Here is a 23,828-nt window from a genome sequence, read left to right on the forward strand (position 1 = left end):
CGGAAAGCCACTGAGGGAATTCCCCATCCAAAGGTTAATTTTAGAAAATTCTCAGAGGATTTACAAGGAATGAGGCTGAGTTATAACTTAAACAGAGAAGAGGTAGAAAAGGTAATTAGACAAATTGTAGGGCCAGATTGGTATATGATTAGTGGGAACTGGAATCCCCGTGACGCTGCACAAAGACCCCTTCCACATAGCAGCGCAGAATTAGACACCAGAGTAAAAGGTCTGACAGACCACATCTCTGAAAAATGGAAACCTAGGGCAGACTGGACTTGCATTAATCAATGCATCCAACAAGAAGGTGAAACGATTGACCGGTATTATGCCAGACTATTAGAGTGTTTTAATAACCACTGTGGGATGCAGGTTTCTGAAGATCAAACACAAGATTCCCCATATGAACAGCAGTTAAAGAATGCATTTTTTAAAGGGCAGTATTGCACCTATAAGCAGTTTTATTACAAAACACATGGTAGATCATCATACAAGCAGGTTACAGTCATTATTTGAATATGCTAGGCATGCCGAAAGGCATTTTAATAGCAAAAAGAAAAAGAAAGCTCAAGTATTTTCTGTAGAAGATGGAGCAGAAGTTTATGTAGTACAGTCTGAGAAAAAGGGCAAGAAAAATGCACGGGGAAACAAACAATCTGATCAACGATCAGAGGACTTTGAAGGGAGAAAGAAAGGGGGAGAATATTTTAAATGTGGTAAAAAGGGACATTTGGCAAAGGATTGCAGGAAAAACAAGAAGGCAACAACGGAAGACAAGGAGGATGAGGACTGACTATATGGTAGTCAGGAATCACTAGAAGGGGCTAGTGAAGAAGGGATACATGAGAATGTGATAGAGGGAGTAGAGGAAGTGTAGGAAGTTAGTGACAATGAAGAAAATAAAATATTAGACCTAGCTTTATTGAGCTTGGAGCTTTATTTAGCAGACATGAAACCAGAAGTTACACTCTTGGTAGAAGGGAGGGATGTCAAATTCTTGTGTGACTCAGGGGCATCACGAATCCTGATACATCCCTCCAAACTACCAGAAAACACAGAGTCACCTGATTACATACTAGTCAAAGCAGCTAATGGACAGCTGTATCGGGAGCCTCTCTCCCGTAACATTGCAATAACTGATCCAGTTTCAGGATTGACACAAAAAAGTAAAATTGTTGTTTCGGCAAAATGCCCAGTAAACCTCTTGGGCAGAGACCTCATGCAGCTATTTGGTATAACAGTAGTCCCAACCATGCAGGGTATGGAAGCACAACGACAAATTGATACATTTGCAGTGCAATCGGAGGGTGAAATGTTTTATTGGTACAGCCAGGACTTGGTTACGACTGGTCCAGGGACTGTAACCGAAGAGTTAATGAATGTAGCCATCAGCAAATTCCCCTCCCTTGACATTGATAAGCAACACCTGTTGCACTGTGCCCTGTATTATTGTAACACACCATGACCTGATAAGGAATATGAGCAAGAATTGTTTAAGAATCATGCAAACAGATTGATATTGCATAACCTGTACTGGGACACAGAAGGGAACAGTGTTGCCAGCTGTTCATTACCCCAGGAGTTCTTTGCACTTTATAAATCTAATTGATTACCACATTAGCTTAACCAAAAACAGAAATATAGAATGGGCAGACCTAGGAGAAAAAGTCACGTGATGGGAGAAACAAACAGAACTAGAACTGTCAGAACAGGGAATACAAATACAGAAATTAAATTGAATAACTCAGACCAACCCAACTGTTCACTTGCAGTCTGGTGAGGACAGCTGATTGACACTCCTGTTAAAGGAGGAAGAAAATGCCTTATGAAATATACCAGAGACCCTCTGGTCAACAGGAAAATCAGATGTAGGACTCATTCGCACAGCGGGACCAGTTACTATCACGCCAAAGTCAGCATTCAGACCACAAAAAAGACAGTATCCCTTAAGAAAAGATGCAGAGGCAGGGATAAAGCCTATTATAGCAGCCTTACTTAAAGGAGGGATACTAGTAGAATCTCCCGATTCACCATGTAACACACCCTTATTTCCAGTCAAAAAAACAAATGGAGAATGGCGTATGGTCCAAGATTTACAAGCTGCAAATGATGCAGTAATACCAAGGGCACCCACGGTGCCAGACCCACACACCCTGTTGAATGATTTAAAACCTCAGCAGAAGTATTTTTCCGTGGTAGACATCAGCAATGCGTTCTTTTCTATACCAATACACCCTGACAGCCAGTATTTTTTGCATTCACATTTCAGGGGAAAAGGTATACATATATACGAACGACTACCACAGGGATATTGTGAAAATCCAACAATATTCTCACAAGAAATGGCAAGCAACTTGGCGGGATTCACCCCACCAAGAGGCAGTCAGATTTTACTTTATGTTGATGACATCTTGCTGGCAGCCTCCACCCAGCAGGATTGTAGAGAAGATACCATAGCACTTCTACAATTCTTAGCCGCTGAAGGACATAAGGTAAATAAAAGTAAATTGCAGCTTTAGAAAAAACAAGTTCAATACCTGGGATATGTAATATCCAAGGAAGGCTGAACATTAGATGAGGACAGAAAAATAGCAATTTTGCAAGCACCGAAACCCACTACCAAGAAGGAAATGATGTCCTTCCTGGGTACAACTAATTTTTGCCAGAGCTGGATTCCAAACTATGCTTTGGAATCTGCACCTCTGACTGACCTTATATATAAGAAGCCTATGGCAGCGCAGGATTTGTTACAATGGACACCAGAAGCAGAATCTGCTTTCTGCAAACTGAAGCAGTTAATAGCATCCTCATTAGTTCTGGAATTGCCAAACTATCATAAACGTTTTTTCCAAACTGTAGATTGTAAGCAGGGTTACATGACATCAGTACTAACACAACAGCATGGGAATAAGCAATGCCCCATTCCTTACTATTCATCATAACTAGACCCAGTGATCCTTACCCCACTGTGTACAAGCAGTAGTTGCAGCTGCAATGGCAGTTCAGGCTTCGGCCTCAGTAGTCTTAGTCCACCCTCTCACTTTGAGAGTACCTCATGCAGTCGCAATTATTTTATTGTACAAGAAAAGGTGGCATATCTTTCCCCTGCTAGGCATCTTTCCTGTATGACTATATTGTTGAGCCAGCCTCACATGACAATTGAGTGATGCACGACTTTAAACCCTTCTACTCTGCTCTCAACCCCTGCAGACGGCACACCGCACCGCTGCCTGCAGGTAATTGAGCAAAAGACACTACCTAGAAAAGATCTCACGGATATCCCCTTGAATGATGCCGAGGTGACATACTACATGGATGGCTCATGCAAAAGGGGGTCCTGCAGGACAGAACCTAGTAGAATATGCAGTAGTTTCTGATACTGAGATTATAGAAGCAAAACCTTTACCACACAACTTATCTGCACAGGCAGCAGAATTGATCGCCCTGACATGGGCATGTACCTTAACAAAGGGTAAATGTGTAAACATTTTTACTGATAGCCAGTACGCTTTTTCTACTGTACATGTTTTTGCGCAACAGTGGAAAAACCAGGGAATGATAACATCTACTGGCAAACCTATAAATCATGCACAGTTTATTTTAGATCTTTTAGAATCTATTCAGTTACCTCAGAAAGTAGCCATTTGTAAATGCACAGCTCACACCAAGCAATAAGATAGGATTTCAAAAGGTAATGCGAGAGCTGATACAGCTGCAAAACAAGCAGCCACAGAAGTATTTCTTTTAAATGAGGAATTACAACTCTCTGAGATTTTAGACTTAGAAATGTTAAAAACAATGCAGACAATCACTACGCAAGCTGAAAAACAACGATGGGTAAAACGAGGAGCAATTCTCGAAAAGGGGCTGTACATCTCTAGAGAAGGGAAACAGATACTACCATATAATTTGTTTTGATATGCAGCTTTGTTGAGCCATGGGCAGTGCCATGTCTCAACAGGGGGGATGGTACAGCTGGTGAACCAGGTGTTCACAACGTACGGATTTACAAACTACTTTAAAAAATTTTGTTTGACGTGTCAGACTTGTAACAAACATCATGCACAGGGGGCGATAAAGCCCAAGCAAGGGAGTTTCCCTACACCACCATATCCGTTTCATACTATATGTATGGATTTCATAGAACTGAACAAATGTGAAAATAAGAAGTATTGTCTTGTCATTGTAGATGTGTTTTCCAGGTGGGTGGAAGCTTTTCTAACCAAAAATCCAGATACAGCTACGGTGGCAAAAGTACTTGTCAAAGAAATCATTCCTAGATTTGGCATTCCGGAAAGGATCTACAGTGACAATGGTACACAGTTTGTAAACCAAACCATACAGCAGTTAAGTAAGCATTTTGGCATCTCTTTAAAAAATCATTGTGCATACCATCCACAATCTGCAGGGCTAGTTGAAAGGCATAATGGTATATTAAAAAACAAATTGAGAAAATTGATAGCTGAGACAGGGAAAAATTGGATATACTGTTTACCCCTGGCACTGTTGAGCATGAGAACTGTCCCTACAGCAAAAGGATTGACTCCTTTTGAAAAGTTATTTGGAAGGGCTTACTATACACCCCAGTGGAAACTTCTCATGTCATCAGACCAGGAAGCTGATTTTACACTAGCTGAATACATGAAGAAAGTAATGAATTCTAAACATCTGTTGCAGTCAAATTCTGTTTCAGATAGAAAGCAAACCAAGACATCAGAAGTGGCAGTAATACCGAGAGACTGGGTGTGGATAAAAGTTGTCAAGAAGAAAAATTGGTTGTCGCCAAGGTGGGAAGGTCCCTACCAGGTGCTTCTTTCGACACCCACTGCAATCAAGATAGCAGAGTGAGCTTCATGGATCCACCTGACGCACTGCAAACTAGTTAAGAACTTTGAACTGGACAAAAATCTTACCTCTCCATCGGGGCCCTCAGCACAAAGTCTGGCTACAAAGGGGGGTCAGATCAATGGGACTGATCCGTCTCAACCCCAGTGAAGAAACCATCAGTGCTGAAGGTCCTATTAGGGCGGAGAGTAAGAACACGTGTCTGAAATAAAGATGACAGAATCCAGTAAGATCCAAATGCACCTATTTGGAAGAGTCGGAGAAAACAGGAATGCAGAACAACCGTTTCCTCGGAAGTATTGCATAACCATCCTGTTGACTGTACAAGTGACAATAATCTTTTTGTTGTGGCCATTCCTTTTCACAGCCACACAAACTGAACTGAACAAGCATGTAGAGTGGCACCCAAACTTTAACACTTACCAGGCAATCAAATATGTGTATGCTGAGACCTTCAATGTTTCGAATTGCTGGATTTGCACAGCTTTGCCAACAGCATATGGGGGATTACTATTAACTTCAGTCCCCCTAGGAGCCAACAAGACTTGGGAAAACTTAATTTATGATACATCAGATGTCACCTCACAAGATAAAGTAGTATTGCACTTGTCTGTTTGACAGAAGGGGACTATGTGTTTTTACAAAAATGATACAGTTCAGGTGGGTTGGAGCAATTGTAATGTGACTGTTCCTTATAGATGCTACACTAAACTTGATAACATAGGATCCTATTGCAACACAAGTTATGATTCATTTGTTGAACTGATGCATAGGACAACTGGTGAAGTAAAACATAATGCCGACCTTTATAGACAACTGTCTATAATAGACAAAAAAATGTTTCATCCAGAGCCAGGACATAGTAAGGTTACTATCAAAGTAGAAGATTGTTACTTTGTATGTGGTAGGAAAGCATATAAGTGGTTACCTGAGAATTGGGCCAGCAGTTGTTTTTTGGAGTACCTGGTTCCGGCCATATGACACACAGCAGTTTTACCTCAAGGGCAAATTCGGAATGTTCGACGAGAAATCAAGAAGCCTGTCAATCCAGTGGGGCAAATCAATGTGCGCTGGAAAAATCATCATGCAAAATTGTCTAAACTTCTCGAAATAATGAGCACTGCAACCTTTTCTGCCCTAGAATTGGTGACTGATGAAATGACTGCCATGAAAACAGTAGTGCTTCAAAACCGCATGGCTCTCGACTTCACCCTAGTGGCAAGAGGAGGTACGTGTGCTTTAATCCATGAGGAGTGCTGTTTGCATATTCCTGACCACAAACACATGATAGACAATCATCTTGAGGTAATTCAGTAGGTGCCAGCCTTGACCAAACTAGGACCAAATCCATTGACAGACTTTTTCCAGAGATTGTTTGGGGGGGTGGGGCAGTATCCTGATGAACATCCTGATTGCCATCTGTGTAGGAATGATCCTACTGGTAGTATGTGTGTGCTGCTACATCCCCTGCATGAAAAGACTGATTAAAGACTTTATAGACATGTCAGTTTCAGAAACCTTATACCAAGGTGCTGAACTTGAAGAATTGCTGAAAAATTGAAAATGCTTTCATAAATTTAAACTGAATGACTGTCTTAACTGCGAATCCTGAGTAGGAAGAGGTTAGGGGAAGAAAAAGTTGTTTATGCTTATCTTGCAAGTAGAATAAAAGTATTAAAAGGGGGGAAATGTTAGAAAAATATGTAATAGTAATATGCATGCTTAGTGCAATTAGTGCATTTGAGATTTAAAAGGGTTAATACATTTATTCTGTTCACACTGCATGAATCTGCACAGCCATTAGAAACTTAACAAGAAGCATTCTGTTTCTGCTAATGTCAGCAAATAACAAAAGAAGTAATTCATTTCTGCTAATGTCAGCAAATTAACAAAGGAATATTGATTTCTGCTTATGCCATGAGAAAACATGCATCTGTTAGAAGCTATTGATAAAGAAAACAATAGATGCTTGAAAGATTAAACCGTAGTCAGCATACGTGTACTAAAGCTAGAAATGTACCTTGAATCTAGGTAAAATGTAACACATGTATTAGAACAGTACAATAGAAGAATTGAAATGCTGAAATGGACTGACATAAACCCAAGGCCAGGTTGTTTTTCTCAAAATGTTTTGCAGAATAACAAATATTTTAACTTGGTCAGCAATAAGTCTAACAATATTTTCTGTAGAACATACAGAAAGCTGTGTCTGACTACGTCAGCAATAGAATGTAACATTTTCTGTGTGACAGGAAGAGAACTGTATAAGTATAACCTACTAGTCATTAATCATTCAGACAAACCTTGTGCCTACATGCTTTGTCTCCTTGCTGCAAGTAATAAAGGGTGTCTTGCTTGAACCTAACGTGAATTGGTCTTTGAAGTTTTTTTCCTTTGACACTGGGCAAACATTACCTCTGATCAGTGGGTATTAAACATCATTTCCAGGGGCTATTGCATTCCCTTTTTGGAACCCCTTCTCATATGCGGTTACCTCCCCAACATTATACCCTCATCAGAGGGAGTTAGCCTTCAAGGAAGTTCAACAACTTCATCAAAACAGAGCCATGCAAGCGATCCCAGCAGAACAAAGACAATCCGGTACTTACTCTCGCTTCTCTTTACTGCCAGAAAAGATGGGGTACCTACATCCTATTTTGGATCTCAGCAAGCTCAATCTGTCAGTTAAAAAGTCCAAGTTCTGGATGGTCAATGCTCAGTCCGTTCTGCTCCTTTTATGCAAGGACTACTGAATGTGCTTCGTGGATCTCCAGGGCACCTACTATCACATCAAGATAGATAAGCATTCCAGGAGACATCTTCACTTCCAGTCATGAGCCAGTTATTACCAGTTCAGAGCCCCCCTTCGGTATCACCACAGCCCCCCGGCTGTTTACCAAATGTATAACAGTGGTAGCAACTCAGGGATTTCAGGTCTTCCTGTACCTCGATGATTGGCTCCTTATGGCATCTTTGAGGCATCGACTGTCACAAGCAATCCATTATATTCTTCTCCTTTTAAATCAGTTGGGGATTGCTGTCAATCTTTTGAAATCAAATCTGGTCCCAACACAACAGTTGGAGTTCATAGGAGTCCGGCTAGACTCCATCTCAGAGATTGCAGCAGGTCATGCAAATCTTAGACCTTTTGCAACCCCAGGTTCATTTGATCGCACCCTAGGATCCATGGCTGTGGCCATTCACCTTGTTCCCCTGGCAAGGTATAATATGCAGGTTGTACAGAGGGCCCTGGCAGATCAATGGTCTGCTCTGTCTCAACCTATGTCCACGTCCATAAAATTGATGCCTGTGTGCAGATGACACCTTCTTTGGTGGCTTCAGTCTCAGGATCTCCTCATAAGCATGCCCTTTTCTCTTTCTTTGCCCAAGGCCACCTTGACCACAGATGCTTCCCTGTTGGGGTGTTGGGGGCATTTCCAGGGGGGAACAGTCCAAGGCATGTGGTCCCCCTTGGAGATGAAGTTGCACATAAACATTGTAGAGATGAGATTGGTCCTACTAATGTTGCAGGCCTTTCAGAACTGTCTCCCTCTTGGGGATGATTACATTTCAGATGGACAACATGGCTGTGGTCTAGCATGTCAGTAAGCAGGGGGTAACATGATCTTACCTGTTGTTCAGAGAGGCCATGAGAGTGTGGGAATGGTTGATGTCCTCCAGGAGTTATATGCTTGCAATGCATATTCCCGGGGATTCCAACATTTGGGTCGACAAACTCAGCAGATCCATCTTGAGCCCTCATGAGTGGTTCCTCAATCCCACAGTGGTGAAGCAGATTTTCGACCCCTGGGGTCAGCCATGCTGCAACCTCTTTGCCCCCCCCAACCAACCATAAGTGCAGCATATATGACACCCTGATCCCCCCTCCAGGGAGACTCACCAAGGGATTACTGTAGTCCACGACTGGCCTCTAGGTCTCCTTTATGCTTATTCTCCTGTCCCTCTAATTCCCAAGGTTTTGCAGAAAGACCAATACCTGAGGGTAGTCCTGATCCTCATTGCCCCTTTCTGGCCTTGTCAACCATGGTTCCCCTTCATCAGGTCTCATTTGAAGTATCCTCCTTGGGTATTGGATCCTCTTCCAGATCTAATCTCCCATCCTTCAGGGCTTCCTCTTCCAAGTCTTTGGACCGTTCATCTAAGAGCATGGTTTCTCCAATTCCAGTGATCTTGAAACAGTCCAGGCTGATGGCCCCCATCAAGTGTATTATTCCAGCCTCCTACAAACCTTCCACCAGAAAGATTTATAGTAGCAAATGGAAAAGGTTTTCTATCTGGGCTAAGAGCAGGAATCTGAATCCCTTTTCTGACTCTGTTTCAGATATCATTTTGTTTTTGTCCTCACTTTTTCAAGCAGGAGCAAGTTTTTCTACTATTAAGCTTCAGTTGGCGGCAATTTCTAATTTCCATGTGAACAGTGAGCCTACTTTTTCTCCCAGGCTTTGCACAGCATTCATGAAGTGGGGTTTCCTGTTAAGACCACCTAGTAAGGATCCTTCGCCTTCTTGGGACCTAACCTAAGTTCTGCAGTCTCTGACTAGGAGTCCATTTGAGTCTGCTAGTTCATGTGATCGCAAATTCTTGTCATGGAAAATGGCCTTCCTGGTTGCCATAACTTCAGCTAAGAGGGTTTCTGAATTGCAAGCTCTTTCCATTGCTCCTCTGTACATGATCTTTAACAAAGACATAGTATCTCTTAGGACAAATTCCTCTTTCTTACCCAAGGTTGCTTCTGAATCTAATCTAAACAAAGCTATTCAGTTGCCAGTGTTCTTTCCTAATTATTCCAACAAAGGAGAGTACATTCTACATATTTTGGACATACACAGGCAACTTTGTTTCTATCTACATAGGACCAAAGCATTTTGCAAGTCAGATCAGCTCTTTGTGGCTTTTTCCCTGACAGACATGGTGCCCTGGTTTCTAAAGTGACTATTTCTAGATGGATTTCTAGCTGCATCTCTACAGTCCATGACATTAGACATCTTGAGGTTCTGGGAAGAATCAGGTCTCATTCTTCGAGGTCTGTGGCTACTTCCTCAGCATTCTTGGCCAGACTTTCTATTGATGACATTTGTGCTGCTGCCATTTGGTCTAATGCTCATACCTTTATATCTCATTACAATCTGGATTTGATTTCCAGGAGCACGACTTCCTTTGGCTTGATTGTGCTCCAGCATGTCCTTCTTTGAGCCTCCCAGGATAAATGGTAGCTGGGGACTCTGACCCTACAGTGATGAATAATGACATGGAAAACATCAGGTAGAGTTATGTACTTACCATAACTTGGCATCTGTGTTGTCCTGTGTCATTATTCATCACATTTCCCTCCGGCCATCTGCCTTCCTGAGTGGATTTTGGTGAAAGTTGGAGTGTTCTGGGTTCTGGACACTTTCTTCTCCCTTTTCTGCAGGAGTAGCTTTAATAGATATTTTTAGCAAATTCGATCTAAGGGTTAAAGGGCAGCAGGGCATTATGGGAGAGGGAGGAGCTTGAGCCTTGAATCTGTCTATTTGAATGTTGCCGGCTTGGATCTGATGTTGGACCCAAGACCTTATGGTGATGAATAATGCCTATAGGGTAAAACAGATACCAAGTTATGGTAAGTACATAACTCTTTATTTAGTGTTAGGGGTAGGGTTAGATTTAGCACATTAATCACATGCATTTCGTTTCACTTCATCCACTGTCTTCAATGTTTGATGAATGCAACACTCAACCACATTTCAGCATCATTTACTCCATCAATGAACTGTCGATTCTAAGGAGTGATTGACAGTCATTGCAAAACGTACTGATACTTCTTCTGTTTTGTGCAGCAGTTTATAATGCTTTTGAGCATTTTTTTTATTTATTTTTTTTATTTTATTTTATTTTATTTTTGCTTTTGACCATTTTTTGGCACTTTTGAAGGATCCCTTTGCACTTCATAGTTTTGTTTCAGACTTCTGGGGCTCATAGTTACAAGTCTTGGAATTACAATAGGGAGCCTGGATAAACACTTCTTGCCCTGTTTAAACATATGCACTTTTACAGCAGTTTTACTTTTGAATACGAGTGGCAGGCGTCAAGCTATTGTTTAATGCATGTTAATTTATTGTCTCACAATGGCTTTCTAGCAATGTAGAACAAATTCTGAGGTGGAAGCTTCAGCTAATTTCTGAACTAAAGTTAATGTTTAATCATTTATTCATTCATTGAGCAGAATTAGGACTAAATTATTGAGCAGCTTTCACCTATTAAGTCTGTTCAAGGACTGTGTTGTCAGACATGTCCCTTCTGAGGGACACTTCTACTGCACGGACTGTACAGAAAGAGGAGAAGACAAATTATGGTTCCAGTACATCCTCCTCCTTTGAAAGTTGGGTACTTTTATTAATCAGAACTTCTCTGCCTTTGTGTTGTGATATAAGTCCAGAAAAATACAGATAATCTCTCCATTCTGCTCTATGAATATTTTTTATTAGCCAAGTTAACAAACTATTCTGTTGTACTTTTCCTGGAAGTTACAGCTGAGAGAGTGCAAGGTTCACCTATCATGACTGTAACTTTAGTGTGCTGAGTGCAGTATGTTGTAGATGTTTATGTTTAAACTTCCACTGGGTTCTGCAGAGGAACCAGGTTCTGCTTTAATCAGGCATTAATAAGCATTAGAATATAACATCCTTCAGCCTTCTTTTCTTATTAGTAGAATAAGTATTATATTTTGTGTGTAGTTAACTCTTTTGGCTGTCACCCACATCTTATTGCATTCCAATAATAGTATGTTTTAAAATATTGACTCTTGCATTAAAAAATATTTATTCTCAAGCTCACGCATGTAATGGAGATAATTAAGTACTTGTGAAGGAGCATGGTGTTTGTCTGAAAAGGGTGCACTGAACCATCTTGTACTTCTGCTGTCGTAGTGAGGCAGCTGTGATACGTTTCATTTGTACTAACACCTTGTCTTTCTCCTTTGTTATTGGGGAGTCGTGCACAGCTGTTGTGGTTTAATTCAAGCTTCTACTCTGCTTCTTCCCCGCACAGCCATCATCACTGTTATGTTTAAAGGAGCCTGTTAGATTTATGCTGCAATGTAGTGGTCCATAGTACTGTTTTATCGTTAGTGAACTATAATGAAATGTGCAAAGAATTATTCAATATAAAGTAAGTCGTTCATTGTTTTGGATCAGCATGGCCCCTTTCTGATTCTGGTATATGTGTGAGTCAGTTTCTGTGCATCATTTCTTGTAACAGTTTGTTCAACATCGGTACTCATGTGATGCAATGTCCACATGCCCTTTCCAGATGTATTTCATTCCAGAAATACAGTTTTATCTGTCATGTATGTCTGCATAATGAATGTTGTTAGGTGATCCTTATTTGTTTCAACCAACTCTATAATACACATAGACATGCTTATCTTAACTGTTCCGGGTTTCATTAGTACCCAGCAGTTAGTGGTATAGGAGAATATTACACTACCTATGGGGCTAATCACTCAAAGGTCCAGTATTACCTATTACTAACTACACTGTTATTATAGCTCGAAAAAACACAACATGAAAATATTGATGCACAACAGTTTGATAAAGCAGCATTGTTATAGACATCAATTAATAGAATTAATCTGAAAATACCCAAGCAAGATTCAAATGTATATGCTTTATATCTTCTTCTTCTTCTTCTTCTTTTGAATGGCAGTGGAGTTTTACGGTGTCGAGTTGCCAGCCGCGGCCCCCACTTCCACAGGAAGGCACACTCACACACACACCAGCCAAGAATTTCAATCCAATCCACCTACAGCATCTTTTTGTGGATGGGATGGAGGCACCGGAGGAAGAAAACCCCACCACAGGGAGGACATGCATAAGGCACCCCAGCTGGGGATCGAACGGAGAACCTCTTGCTGTGAGGTGACAATACTTTAGAAAATTATTTGAGCAGCTTGAGTGTGCCTATTTCTATAAAACATTGACCACTTGTTCTGTTTATGTGAAAGTATTTCCTATTGAAATACTCACTTGCTTTCTATTTTGTTTTTGCCACACTTTTAAAACACAGAATGTGAAGTACATTGACATAGAATTCATGCATTCAAAGTTATCCTCTGTTCTGCAACCAGCATATACTTTTCCCATCATAGAAAGAACAGAGGCCCATCCCACCCTGGTAGCTGCATTATCTCAGCAAAGTGAGGAGATGTATAGGGAGATGGCTTCCATTAGGATTAATCGACTTACAACTTGGTGAAGAACTAACACGTTGAGCACAACTGGTTAGATATCCAACCCAGTAAAAAATGAAATGTAAATATTTTGTGTCCCCCCCACACCCTCCAAACATATATATCACAACTCTACAGTCACACCAACATGAAGAAAAGTGAAATTATTGAAAGCAAATGAATCACTGCATGCACACACACACATGGAAAGTACACTGGCTGTGACATCCTATGGAAAACAATGATTGAAGATTTCAACATCGGTGAGATGAACTTGATCAAATCGACCTTGACCAGTTTTTACTTTTTACTTAACAAGGTGTAGGGAAACCAGAGAATGTGTGATCAGGTCAACGTGCCCTTCCATGTTACTCAAGTGTTGAGAATGGCAACCACTACAGGTGACCACAAAAGCAGTTGGTCATCTACCTTAAGACATGCAAGTAATACAGGTGGTCATGCTAACTCCTTAGTGCTGTATCCTGTGGTATATTTCTTGTATGTTACTACAATAATGTCTTACTTTTGTGCACTACAATATTGCTATGTTTGTACGCTATTAAAGCATAGTTGCTGCATCTTTAGGAGAGTATAACAAAGGCTTAATGTCATTACTGTGCAAATTACAAAACAGCTGTATTAATTACTGTAAATGATGTTTAATGTTTCTTATTTCTGTATATGTGCATAGAAGGTGTAGCTATTAATGTTTAATTTGCTTGCTTTATTTTTATTGTGGAAACTGTGTATTTATTGCTCAGTTAAAGACTTTGTTTGCAGTGTAAAGGTGACAACCATGCTCATAATGGATGATCAGTTGTACTTAATTACTGTAACTTGAATGACAGAGTGAGTACAGTGATATTAGCTACTAAAAGAGTAAAGACTATTTGTATTTTTTTTGTTACATGATCTGATGAAGCTCAAATGAATGAGTGAAAGCGCTTATCTGACCTGCAGTGGAATTAAAGTTGGATTTTAACCTGTGGATTTTGCCTTTCATTTGGATTTTAACCTGAGGATTTTGCTTTTCATCTATACTTGTGACTCTGCATCAGCCTAGTTGCTCCTTTTGGTTTCTTCAATATTTGTATTTTCTGTTTACTTTATGTCATAAGACAAAATGATTTTATGTACGGTGTATTATCCCATAATGTTAGTAGTAAAAGGTTCCCTTCCTAAAAATGCTTTACTTAGAGCATAAGGCAAATGTAAGTAGGCTGGTGTGGAGGAATGAAGAGTCAGGGGTGAAGGAGCTTCATCTGGTGTCAGAGATGCTGGTAATGTTTTTAAGGAGAAGGATGAGGAGGGCAGCACAGGTAGCTCAGTGGGTAAGAACTTGGCCTCCAAGGTCCAGCATTCAGTCCTGCCCTAACAAGATCTATGTGGAGTTTACATGTTCTCTCTGCTTCTGTACTGGTTTTAGTTGGTACTCTGAGTTCTTTCCACCTCCTAAAACTAATGTATTCAATTTGTTTATTCTAAACTGTCTATGTATGGTATGTTTACCCTTGCCCCTATGGTCCATGCCCTAACTGAAATAGTCTGTATCCTAGTTAAAAAATGAATAAATTAAGTTAAATTCAATCCATTTTCTAAACTGTCTGTCCTACAGGGAGCTGCAGTGGCAGCAAGCTGAGGGCACACCAGACTTCCTTATCCCCAGCAGCAATTCCCAGTTCATCCTGTGGGATCCCCAGGCATTTCCTAGGCAAACTGGGATATATAATTCTGCCAAGTTGTCCTAGCCCTGCTTCAGGGCCTTATTCCAATAGCCTGTCCATGGAATATTCCCCATTGGAGGTGCCCCAGGGCCACCTGTGCAACATGCCCAATCCATCTCAACTGATTCCTCTCAACATGGAGGAGGAGTGACTGTACTTGGAGGATCCTACTGGCTTATCAAGCTCCTGGGTCTGCTGTGGGGCATTAACCCAGCTACCCATATCCACAGTATCAGCCTGGGGCATTAACCCAGCTATCCTACAAAGGAACTTCATTTCTGCTACCCGTAACCACAGTATCAGCCTCTAAAGCTCAGAGACGTAGGTGTATATGGGGATCCTGGCTAATATGTTAAATGAGACCTGTGTTCTTTGGATCAGTTTTCACTTCATAACCGGAGTCCAGCACTGCTGCCACTGCACCCATCTGCAGGTCAGTCTCCTGATCTGCCTTTACCCTCATTTGTGAACAAGATGCAGAAATACTTAAAACAACACCTCCATCTGAGACAGCTACTCTCACATCATCTGCAGACACTAATCCTTTCCCATCTAAAACAGAGCCATGATCTGTGATGTCAAAACAATGAGAGAGATGTGGTAAGTCTGACTGAATATGAAAGGAGCAAGCCTGAGAAATGGCAGAACTACCAGCATGCTTGCAGCTTGCTAATTGGGTGGTCTTATTCAGCACAAACATACCTGTCTTTAAGGAGACCCAAGGGAAGCAATAAATTCCAGAAGTGTATGCATTTTTCACTACACACTACACAGTTATAACAACCTAAGGGAGAACAACATTACTAAATATGCACTATTTTATATACTGATATGTAGAACAGTCAATGTCTGCAATTTAGAAGCAGGGCAATAACTGATATGACAGCAGAGGATAGAGACTGAAGGCATATGCTAATACATGTTATGAGACAGGAATTAGTGAAATGATGTGGTACTCACATCTTAAGTCCTGTTTTTTTGATTGAATGGATGTGACCTTTACAGCGCACTCACTGAAATATGTTTTTGTTCCCCTTTAGATTACAGAAGTTTAAGGATTGGAGGCCTGGCATTTGCTGTTGTTCTGTTTGTCCTTGGGATCTTGCTAATCCTAAGTAAGTAGTCCATGCCAGAATGAACAGTTTGGATATTTTCATTTCATTCTTTGTTCCACATCAGCCTACTGGCTACTGTCTAATCTCCATAATGAATCATGTGCTGTACAATGTATCACTATATCTTAAAAATGTGTCACCAACACATCACCAAAATCCACACATTTTTAGCTCAGCGGTAGGACATAGGTCCAAAAGGTGTTAAAATGGACTTCAGACCATATGTTGTACCTTACAAAATGGGGAGGCAGATTCGAAAATGGTGCCATTGCAGTGCAAAGTATAGCCTCTGACAAGAATTCAGGAAACTCCAGATGTATTAATATGGCATGGTGAATATAAATCCTGTTCATGTCAAGCAGCTAAATTTAAATGCATGGCAGTTACACAGTAGCTGACGATAGAACCTGAGTTAATTTCAGTTGGATGTACAATCAATGTAGCCACGATAAATGCAGCACCTGCAGCGTCTGCACTGGACAATTTAGAGTTGCCAATCAAGTCACTGAGGCCATTAAAACAAGTAAAGTTACACATGCCGTTTTCTCCCCAGCACTAAACAGAAAAACTATGCACAAAATATAATTCAGCGCATGTACTATGCAATTGTCAACATGTACACAAGAGTATGCTTTTACAATACGTCTGTAATTTGCTCCCAAAGCTTAGGAGAAGGAAACAAACTTGTTCTTCTTTCGGCTTTTCCCGGTTAAAAAAAAATGAAATTCAGATATTATCTGCTGCCTGAAGAGGTTTGTTATCATTGTATTGCCAGAAAGCTTACCCTCGATCATTTTAGGAATTTCAGTACTTGGACTTTTGAAAGCACAACTAGTTATAATTCATTCTGTTCTATTGAAGCCCTAATGTGAAGGAACACTGCACTGACACAAGCTCACCACACAACAGGGAACCTGCTAAGTGGTAATTTTATGTAGTCATTCATCTCAAAGTTGTCCTTCTACCACTGTAGGTGAATATAAGAACATGAATCTTGAAACATATTCACAGATATCGTAATTTTATCTTGCTGTGCACTCATCAGTCTACTCTATGAAATAACTAAATAAACAAAGTGGCACCACTTCCTGGAAACGAATGAACTGTGCAGGCAAGCATAGCTATGTCTTTGTGCATACGCATCTGCGAGGTGCATCTCTAAGGCATTCTTGGTCACTGTGTCCAGCAGGAGAGCACAGAGACTAAGTGAAGCTCAATCTTACAATGGCTTTTACAAATGCCATTGTATAATCTCAATGTGCCATGGCAGCCTCATTAGCAGTTCTTGCTTTACCCACAGTGGGGGAAGGGCTGTATTTTGATCACTCTGGCATGGCTCTCCACCCTGGATAAACTGTTACTTAGTGACCTGCTTTGCCTATGCATTGTTTGACCTTGTACAAAGTAGCCTCATGATGCCCCCATAAAGGAGGTGTGAGGGCAGGCATAGCTGACAACTACACTTTCACCATAGACTTTACAGTTGTGTAGAACAACACAGCATCAGCTTGGGAAGGAGGGAGGGAGGTGTGAGATGGGATAGAGCCAGGCGACCAGATAAGGGAGTGTCCAGAGAAGAGGTTGTAAAAGAGCTAAGCACAGGGGCCTAATACCCTGATGGGTAAATATGTCTGACTGAAAAAAAATATGCAGCCTTTCTTCATAGCCTTGAGAGTGGCTAGAGAAGCAAAGTGGTAGTGCAGGAGTTCAAGGAAGAAAGCTGATAACTATAGGTCAAACAGTCTCACACATATTCATAGTAATGAGAAAGAGAGAGAGAGGTTACTGAGAGCTCTCCTCCTGGGCTTCCTAACACCCATCAGCAGACAGCATCATGATATAAGAGAGAAGATGTACCAGTGCAGTTTGGTATAGCTGTCTGGTGGGATGAAAGAAAAAGTAAGTAAGCAGAATCCACGAGTGTTATATACGGTAAGGCCTTTAACAAGTGTCGTAAAGGAGGGTGATAGGAGGTGCTAAAAAGTATAAGAGTGGTCCCTAAAATAGCTAAAGGGGAAAGAGAACTGAAGAACATGAAGTAAAGTGTAGTGGTAATATGGTTGGCAGGCTGTCTGCTAGTAAAATGCCATGTTTCACATGGTGCAAAGCTAGAGACAAAGCTATTTGGTATAATTACAGCTGTCATAGCAAAGGGGCTATGTAAGATGACAAATTTGTTTGCAACCACACCAGTACTAGAGCAATTGTCAGGGACAGAGGGATAGCTTCTCAGTTTGAGATAGTATGGATCACATAGTAAATGGATAGTTGGTAGCTGTGATTTTATGCAAACGTGAAAACATCTTGCAATTTGGGGGAATCAATCTGATTAAGTACAAACTAGTGGGGTGACTATATTAAGCAAAGTATGAGATGATAATTATGTGATCTGTGTGAGATTATTACTCCCAACATTTGTCATGTAAGACAGTTTAAGAGGTCTTTGGTTGTAGCAAACATTATGACGATGTGTAGTCAGGAAAGCAGATTGCCAAAAATTAGAGCTTCATCTTCCTCATTACCAAGTTCTGTGAGGCACTGCCTAAAGTAGTGCATGCAGTTCTGGAGGCCATTCAGGGAGAAGGGCATTGGGGTGCCTGAGAGGGTTCCCAGAAGTGCTGCAAAGATGATAGCAGGCATAGGAAGCTTGGAGCATGAGGAAAATAGACAACAGTAGAGGGGTGAAAATGGAGGAGCAGAACATGTGATATGACTATACCATAGAGTTTTGGGTCAGATGAAAGGGATAGTACCAGGGGTGGGGGGAATCAAGCTTGGAGGCAACTTGCGTTAGGCAGAGCATACTATTTTTCACAAAGGATGTATAACTGCAATGTCTTCCCTTTGTAACAGCATTTTAGACTGCTGATGGGAATCGAAAGCGAGAGGAATAGGTGGGAATAAGGACTGAGAAGATGAAGTATAACATTCTTATGGTTGGTTGTGGCTGCTGCTTACAATCAGTGATCTTCTTTCACTGAATTGTTTATGTGCACTTGTCAATATATGTACATAAAACATAGTAAGAATCAGGTCAGTGAAGGAAAGCAAGGCAGGGAGAGTATCTAACCACCTCTGCTACCGTAAGTACTGCAATCATAAATGGGAAAAGTGATTACGGCAAGAATCCAGGGACAGAAAGAAATGGAATAAGAATGGGGAAAACAGCACAAGTAGTTAAGGAATCTATTTTGGATTTATGTTACTGATGAGACTGACGGAGGTGGTAATGTCCCTTTTCATCAGTTATCACAGAACTAACTATACAGAGCAAGTGAAATTTTTTTGCTGCATTTCCTGGTGTGTGACTCAAGGGATGAAGAGAAAAGTGGCATTGAAAATGAATGACATTTGTGTCCTTCGTGTAACCCTGGAGGCTTACTAGTGTTCTTCTTTAGTCATAAGTCACTGAGCATTCCAAAATCTTAGCTGCAAGGACATATAAGGTAACTATCCTCTTTTCCTGCTTTTTCTTGGGACAAGTTTAGTTGAAACACTGTGGCATGCACTCAATAAAATGCCAGTGGGCTATAAATGCAAGGCAGGACTTGAAACACATAACTTTTCCCAAAGGATATAACCTGCTATACATAAAAAACCTTGAAAACAAATATTTAATATATTTCTTGTTGTCAGACAGGTACTTAAATTTTAGTAGTTAAGCCCAGAACAGCAGTGGGGGTAACTGAAGAAGAGTTATGTTACTCAGACATCTCATTGCAGTTCTAAAGTTAGCCTATGAAATGTTTTTTTTTTTTCTTTATTTTTTTAACATATACATAGAGGATGACATGTTTTTCTGGTGTTTGCCATTTGCAATGGTTTACAATAAATGTGTGCATTCCTCCTTTTAACCTAAATGTTTTTGTTTGTTTCTTTTTCCAGGCAGAAGATGCAGATGCACTTTCAAGGAAAAGCCCAGGTAAGCTGGTTGACTAATTCAGTGAGTTATTTATTAAAATTCACTTACCGGGGCCAATCACTGGTTTATGGACCATTTAAGGACAGAACCCACATGGTTAGAATTGCTGGAGCCATGTCAGACTCCAAACCAGTTACAAGTGGCATTCCACAAGGCTCAGTCCTGGGACCTCTCTTGTTCGGTATATATTTCTCGGTGGTACAGGCCAACACAGAAGGACTGTGGCTGACCAAGTTCGCAGATGACTGCAAACTGGGCGCCATAATAGACTCTCCAGCCGACACAAGCATCCTCCAAAAGGGCCTCATAGAAACAGACAACTGGTGCCAGAGCCATGGCCTCAAGCTAAACGCCAAAAAGTGTATAGTCATCCCCTTTGGCAAAAACAAAGTGCCCACAAATTACCACATAGTTGGTAATCCATTAAGTGCAGAAGAAGTAATTAGGGACCTGGGGACCCAAGTTGATAGCAATCTCTCATTTGACAACCACGTGGCCAAAGTGGTTAGAAAAACATTTTATATAGCCCACCTAATCATGAAGGGATTCACATCTAGATCAGGGTAGGTCATCGTGCCTCTTTACTCATCCCTCATCAGGCCCATAATTGAGTACAATGCCCCTTTTGGGATGTACCTTACCAGACACCTGCAGCAACTGGAAAGACCCTAAAAGTACCTCTCCAAGAGGATCAAAGGGCTCAAACAGATGCCTTATGCTGCCCGGTTAAAGAAACTCCAGCTCTACTCAGTGGCATACCGCCTGCTCAGAGGCGATCTGTGCCTGACGTATAAAGCCATGTCCAACCCGGAATTAATGGACATGCTGCACCTCAGAAAATCCAAATTCCATCGAGCTACGCACTCGAGAGACTTGAACCTCAGCACTGAAATAAATAGGACATGCTGGAGGGACAGATTCATAACCCAGAGGCTCCCTTCACTCTGGAATAAAATCCTAGTCCAGGTTAGGCAGAGTCCCTCATTGACTCTCTTCAAGAGGAATCTTGATGAGTGGATGGGAGATCGTAGGTTTACCCCGGGTATCACTCTGGCTAGGCTTATAAATGCCCTAGGGCAGATAGCCTAGTATGAACCTATGAACCTATAAATGTTCAGCCAGAAAACTCAAAACAGAATACAAAATGTAAGGTACTAGAAAAAAGTGGTATTGCAACATACATTGTAAGAAGAAAATAATAGAGAATCATTAAACAACTAATATAAATTCAGCAGGTTCAGTCTGAAACAATAAACATGGGGAAAGAGAAGAGAAACTGTCATTAGAGGAGTAAGTACAGAAATAAATAGATTGCAATGCATGATGTGTGAAGAAACAAGAAAGACTTTCTCCTAATCAACACCATAGTACACATAGATGCAGGAATAGTGCAGCTCCATGAAGACTCCCAAATGTAATCACAGCTATAAGCTGTCAGAAAGACAGAGCAAGACTATGACCAAGCTATATGACTTATGGACAAAACAAGGCAAAGCTGGGAAAAGACTGCACCTGCAGGGACACTGGAGAAGAACTGGCTGTAATACCAAAAGGAGCACAAAATTTAACCACAAAACCACAGAGTTTGATACCAGGTATGGATTATTTGGCCAGACTTAACTACCCATTCCCCTCTCATACCAGGTATGGATTATTTGGCCAGCCTTAACTACCCATTCCCCTCTGATACCAGGTGTGGATTATTTTGGTCAGACTTAACTACCCATTCCCCACTGATAGCAGGTATGAATTATTTGGCCATGCGTAACTACCCATTCCCCTATAATACCAGGTATGGATTATTTGGTCAAAGTTAACTACCCATTCCCCTCTGATACCAGGTATAGATTATTGGCCAGACTTAACTACCCAGTCCCCTCTGATACCAGGTATGGATTATTTGGCCAGACTTAACTACCCATTCCCCTTTGATACCAGGTATGGATTATTTGGCCAGACTTAACTATCCAGTTTCCTCTGATACCAGGTGTGATAAACTGAGAGGCTGCCAGCCTAGCTAGCTAGAATTTTGTAAATAATTCTGTGTCATTGTAAATATTAATATGATCCACAGGCTTGTTTCACAAATGTAAGAAAACTGTGTTATGTGCTGAGCTTCAAAAATGTAACCACAGCCTGCTGGAAGAAAGCTGATAAGTAAAGAATTTTACGACTGTGTGATCTCAACCTAGGAGACAGGATTCTTAGTTCTAGCACTTGGATTTGCTTATTCATGCTCAGCACTTGTAGATAACTTGTTGTTAGCACTAAATAAGCTACAGATTACTACAGCCCACAACCTTCCTCTTTACCTAGAGGAACAGTTTTTTTACTTACTTTCCTCACTTGCTTACAGCTCTTATACTCACTTTCCTCACTTGTCTAGAGGAAAGTAGTTTTTTATTCAGGCATGTCCAAGGGTCAGCTACCAGTGTTCTGTCATGTCTATCTGATGAATCTGGGCATCTTGGGGCAATGTAGCAATTGTCTCATGTACACAGACAACCCTCTCCTCCTACCACCCAACACTACAACTTGTGAGATGCACTTATCTAGCCAAACTGGAGGTAAAGCTCTCTCCAACCAAGACCAAACTTGACAGTCAAGAGGAGAAGGAAAACACTTGCACCACCCCACACTCATCACATAGTCCCACTAAACCTACATCAACAAAATTCACACATAGAAACAGAAAAACATTCATGGAGGCTCTCAATAATAATCTGCTCAAGCAACAGAGACCTCCAAAGCAGAAACTCAAGCAACCTCCACCCCCCAACACAACCCAAATGACACATAGCCCACAGACTCAGTGTGCCACTCAACCACAGTCCATAAGGCAAAACAACGTACCCAACACACTAGTCATAGGTGACTCTATAGTCAGGCACACTGAAGTCCCACTCACCAGGCTAAACAAGGAGAAAGTTACTGTCAGCTGCCTGTTGGGTGCCAGGATCCGCCACATAACCCATGCATTCAGGTCACTCTACAACAAGTACAAATATGACTCTGTCATTGTCCATTTTGGTGTGAATGACCTGAGACATACCTCCCTGGACTACATGAAAAGAGACATGGAAGAGCTCTCTGATCTTGTAGCCCAAGCAGGTATGACCCTAGCCCCGAGTAGCATCCTGCCATCACCCAGAATGATACCGCAGTACAAGGACAAAATTATTGACTTCAACAATTGGCTAAGCTTCTGGTGCCATTCTAAGGGGATCCAGTATCTGTCTGCCTGGGATGACATGGTCAACAGACCATGATGCTTTGCCAGAGATGGTCTGCACCTGTCACCCCTGGAATTCCAGATACTGGCTAAGGCTCTTGCCACCCATATAGTGCCTTTTTTAGGCAAGATTCAAATGACAAATTTACCACCGTAACAGGAACAAGCAAGATAAAACTGAGGGTAATGCTACTCAATGCTAGAATTCTAAATCTCAAAATGCACTCCCTCGAGGCACTCCTTAAAATGGAGAACATCGATATCTGTGCAGTGACTGAGACCTGGTTCAAGACTCCAGAGAGCACCCCTGCATTACCAGGCTATAACTCATACCACACTTTTTGGCCATCTAACCTGGACCAGAACACCAAAGGCAGAGGTGTGTCCATATTCATTAAGAATATCCACATCTCCAGACTAGTTGCACAGCATAATGCATCTGAGGTTATCCAAGTGCAACTAACTCTGGGCAAAACTGCAATCCAGATTGTAGCTTGCTACAGATCACCCACCATGCCCCGGGATTCCCACTCTTCTTTTCTTGATATAATGGAAAATATTAGGGTTCAACCAAACACCCTAATAATGGGTGATTTTAACTACCCCACCATTAACTGGGAAAACTACTCATATACCAAATCCTTCACTCAACGCTATCTGGAATTCATAAATTCCAATGCACTGGATCAATTTATCCACACCCCCACCGGGGCAACAATATCCTAGACCTAGTCATTACCAACATGAGTGACCGGTGTTC

The 23,828-nt window shown here is 41.2% G+C and overlaps 1 protein-coding gene across 2 annotated transcripts in view; it reads left to right on the forward strand.

Annotated features, from left to right (window-relative positions):
* The window catches only part of LOC122809436 (FXYD domain-containing ion transport regulator 6-like), a 624,090-nt gene that overhangs the window by 495,287 nt on the left and 104,975 nt on the right, over positions 1-23,828 (forward strand). For both annotated transcript variants that reach the window (XM_044080947.1, XM_044080949.1), the window contains exons 5-6: positions 15,840-15,914; positions 19,800-19,836. In XM_044080947.1, the coding sequence (XP_043936882.1) occupies positions 15,840-15,914; positions 19,800-19,836 (112 nt within the window). The remainder of the gene's footprint in view (positions 1-15,839; positions 15,915-19,799; positions 19,837-23,828) is intronic.

Source organism: Protopterus annectens, chromosome 8.part0, assembly GCF_019279795.1.
Source record: "Protopterus annectens isolate FY-2018-M chromosome 8.part0, PAN1.0, whole genome shotgun sequence".
Classification (NCBI taxonomy): domain Eukaryota; kingdom Metazoa; phylum Chordata; order Ceratodontiformes; family Protopteridae; genus Protopterus; species Protopterus annectens.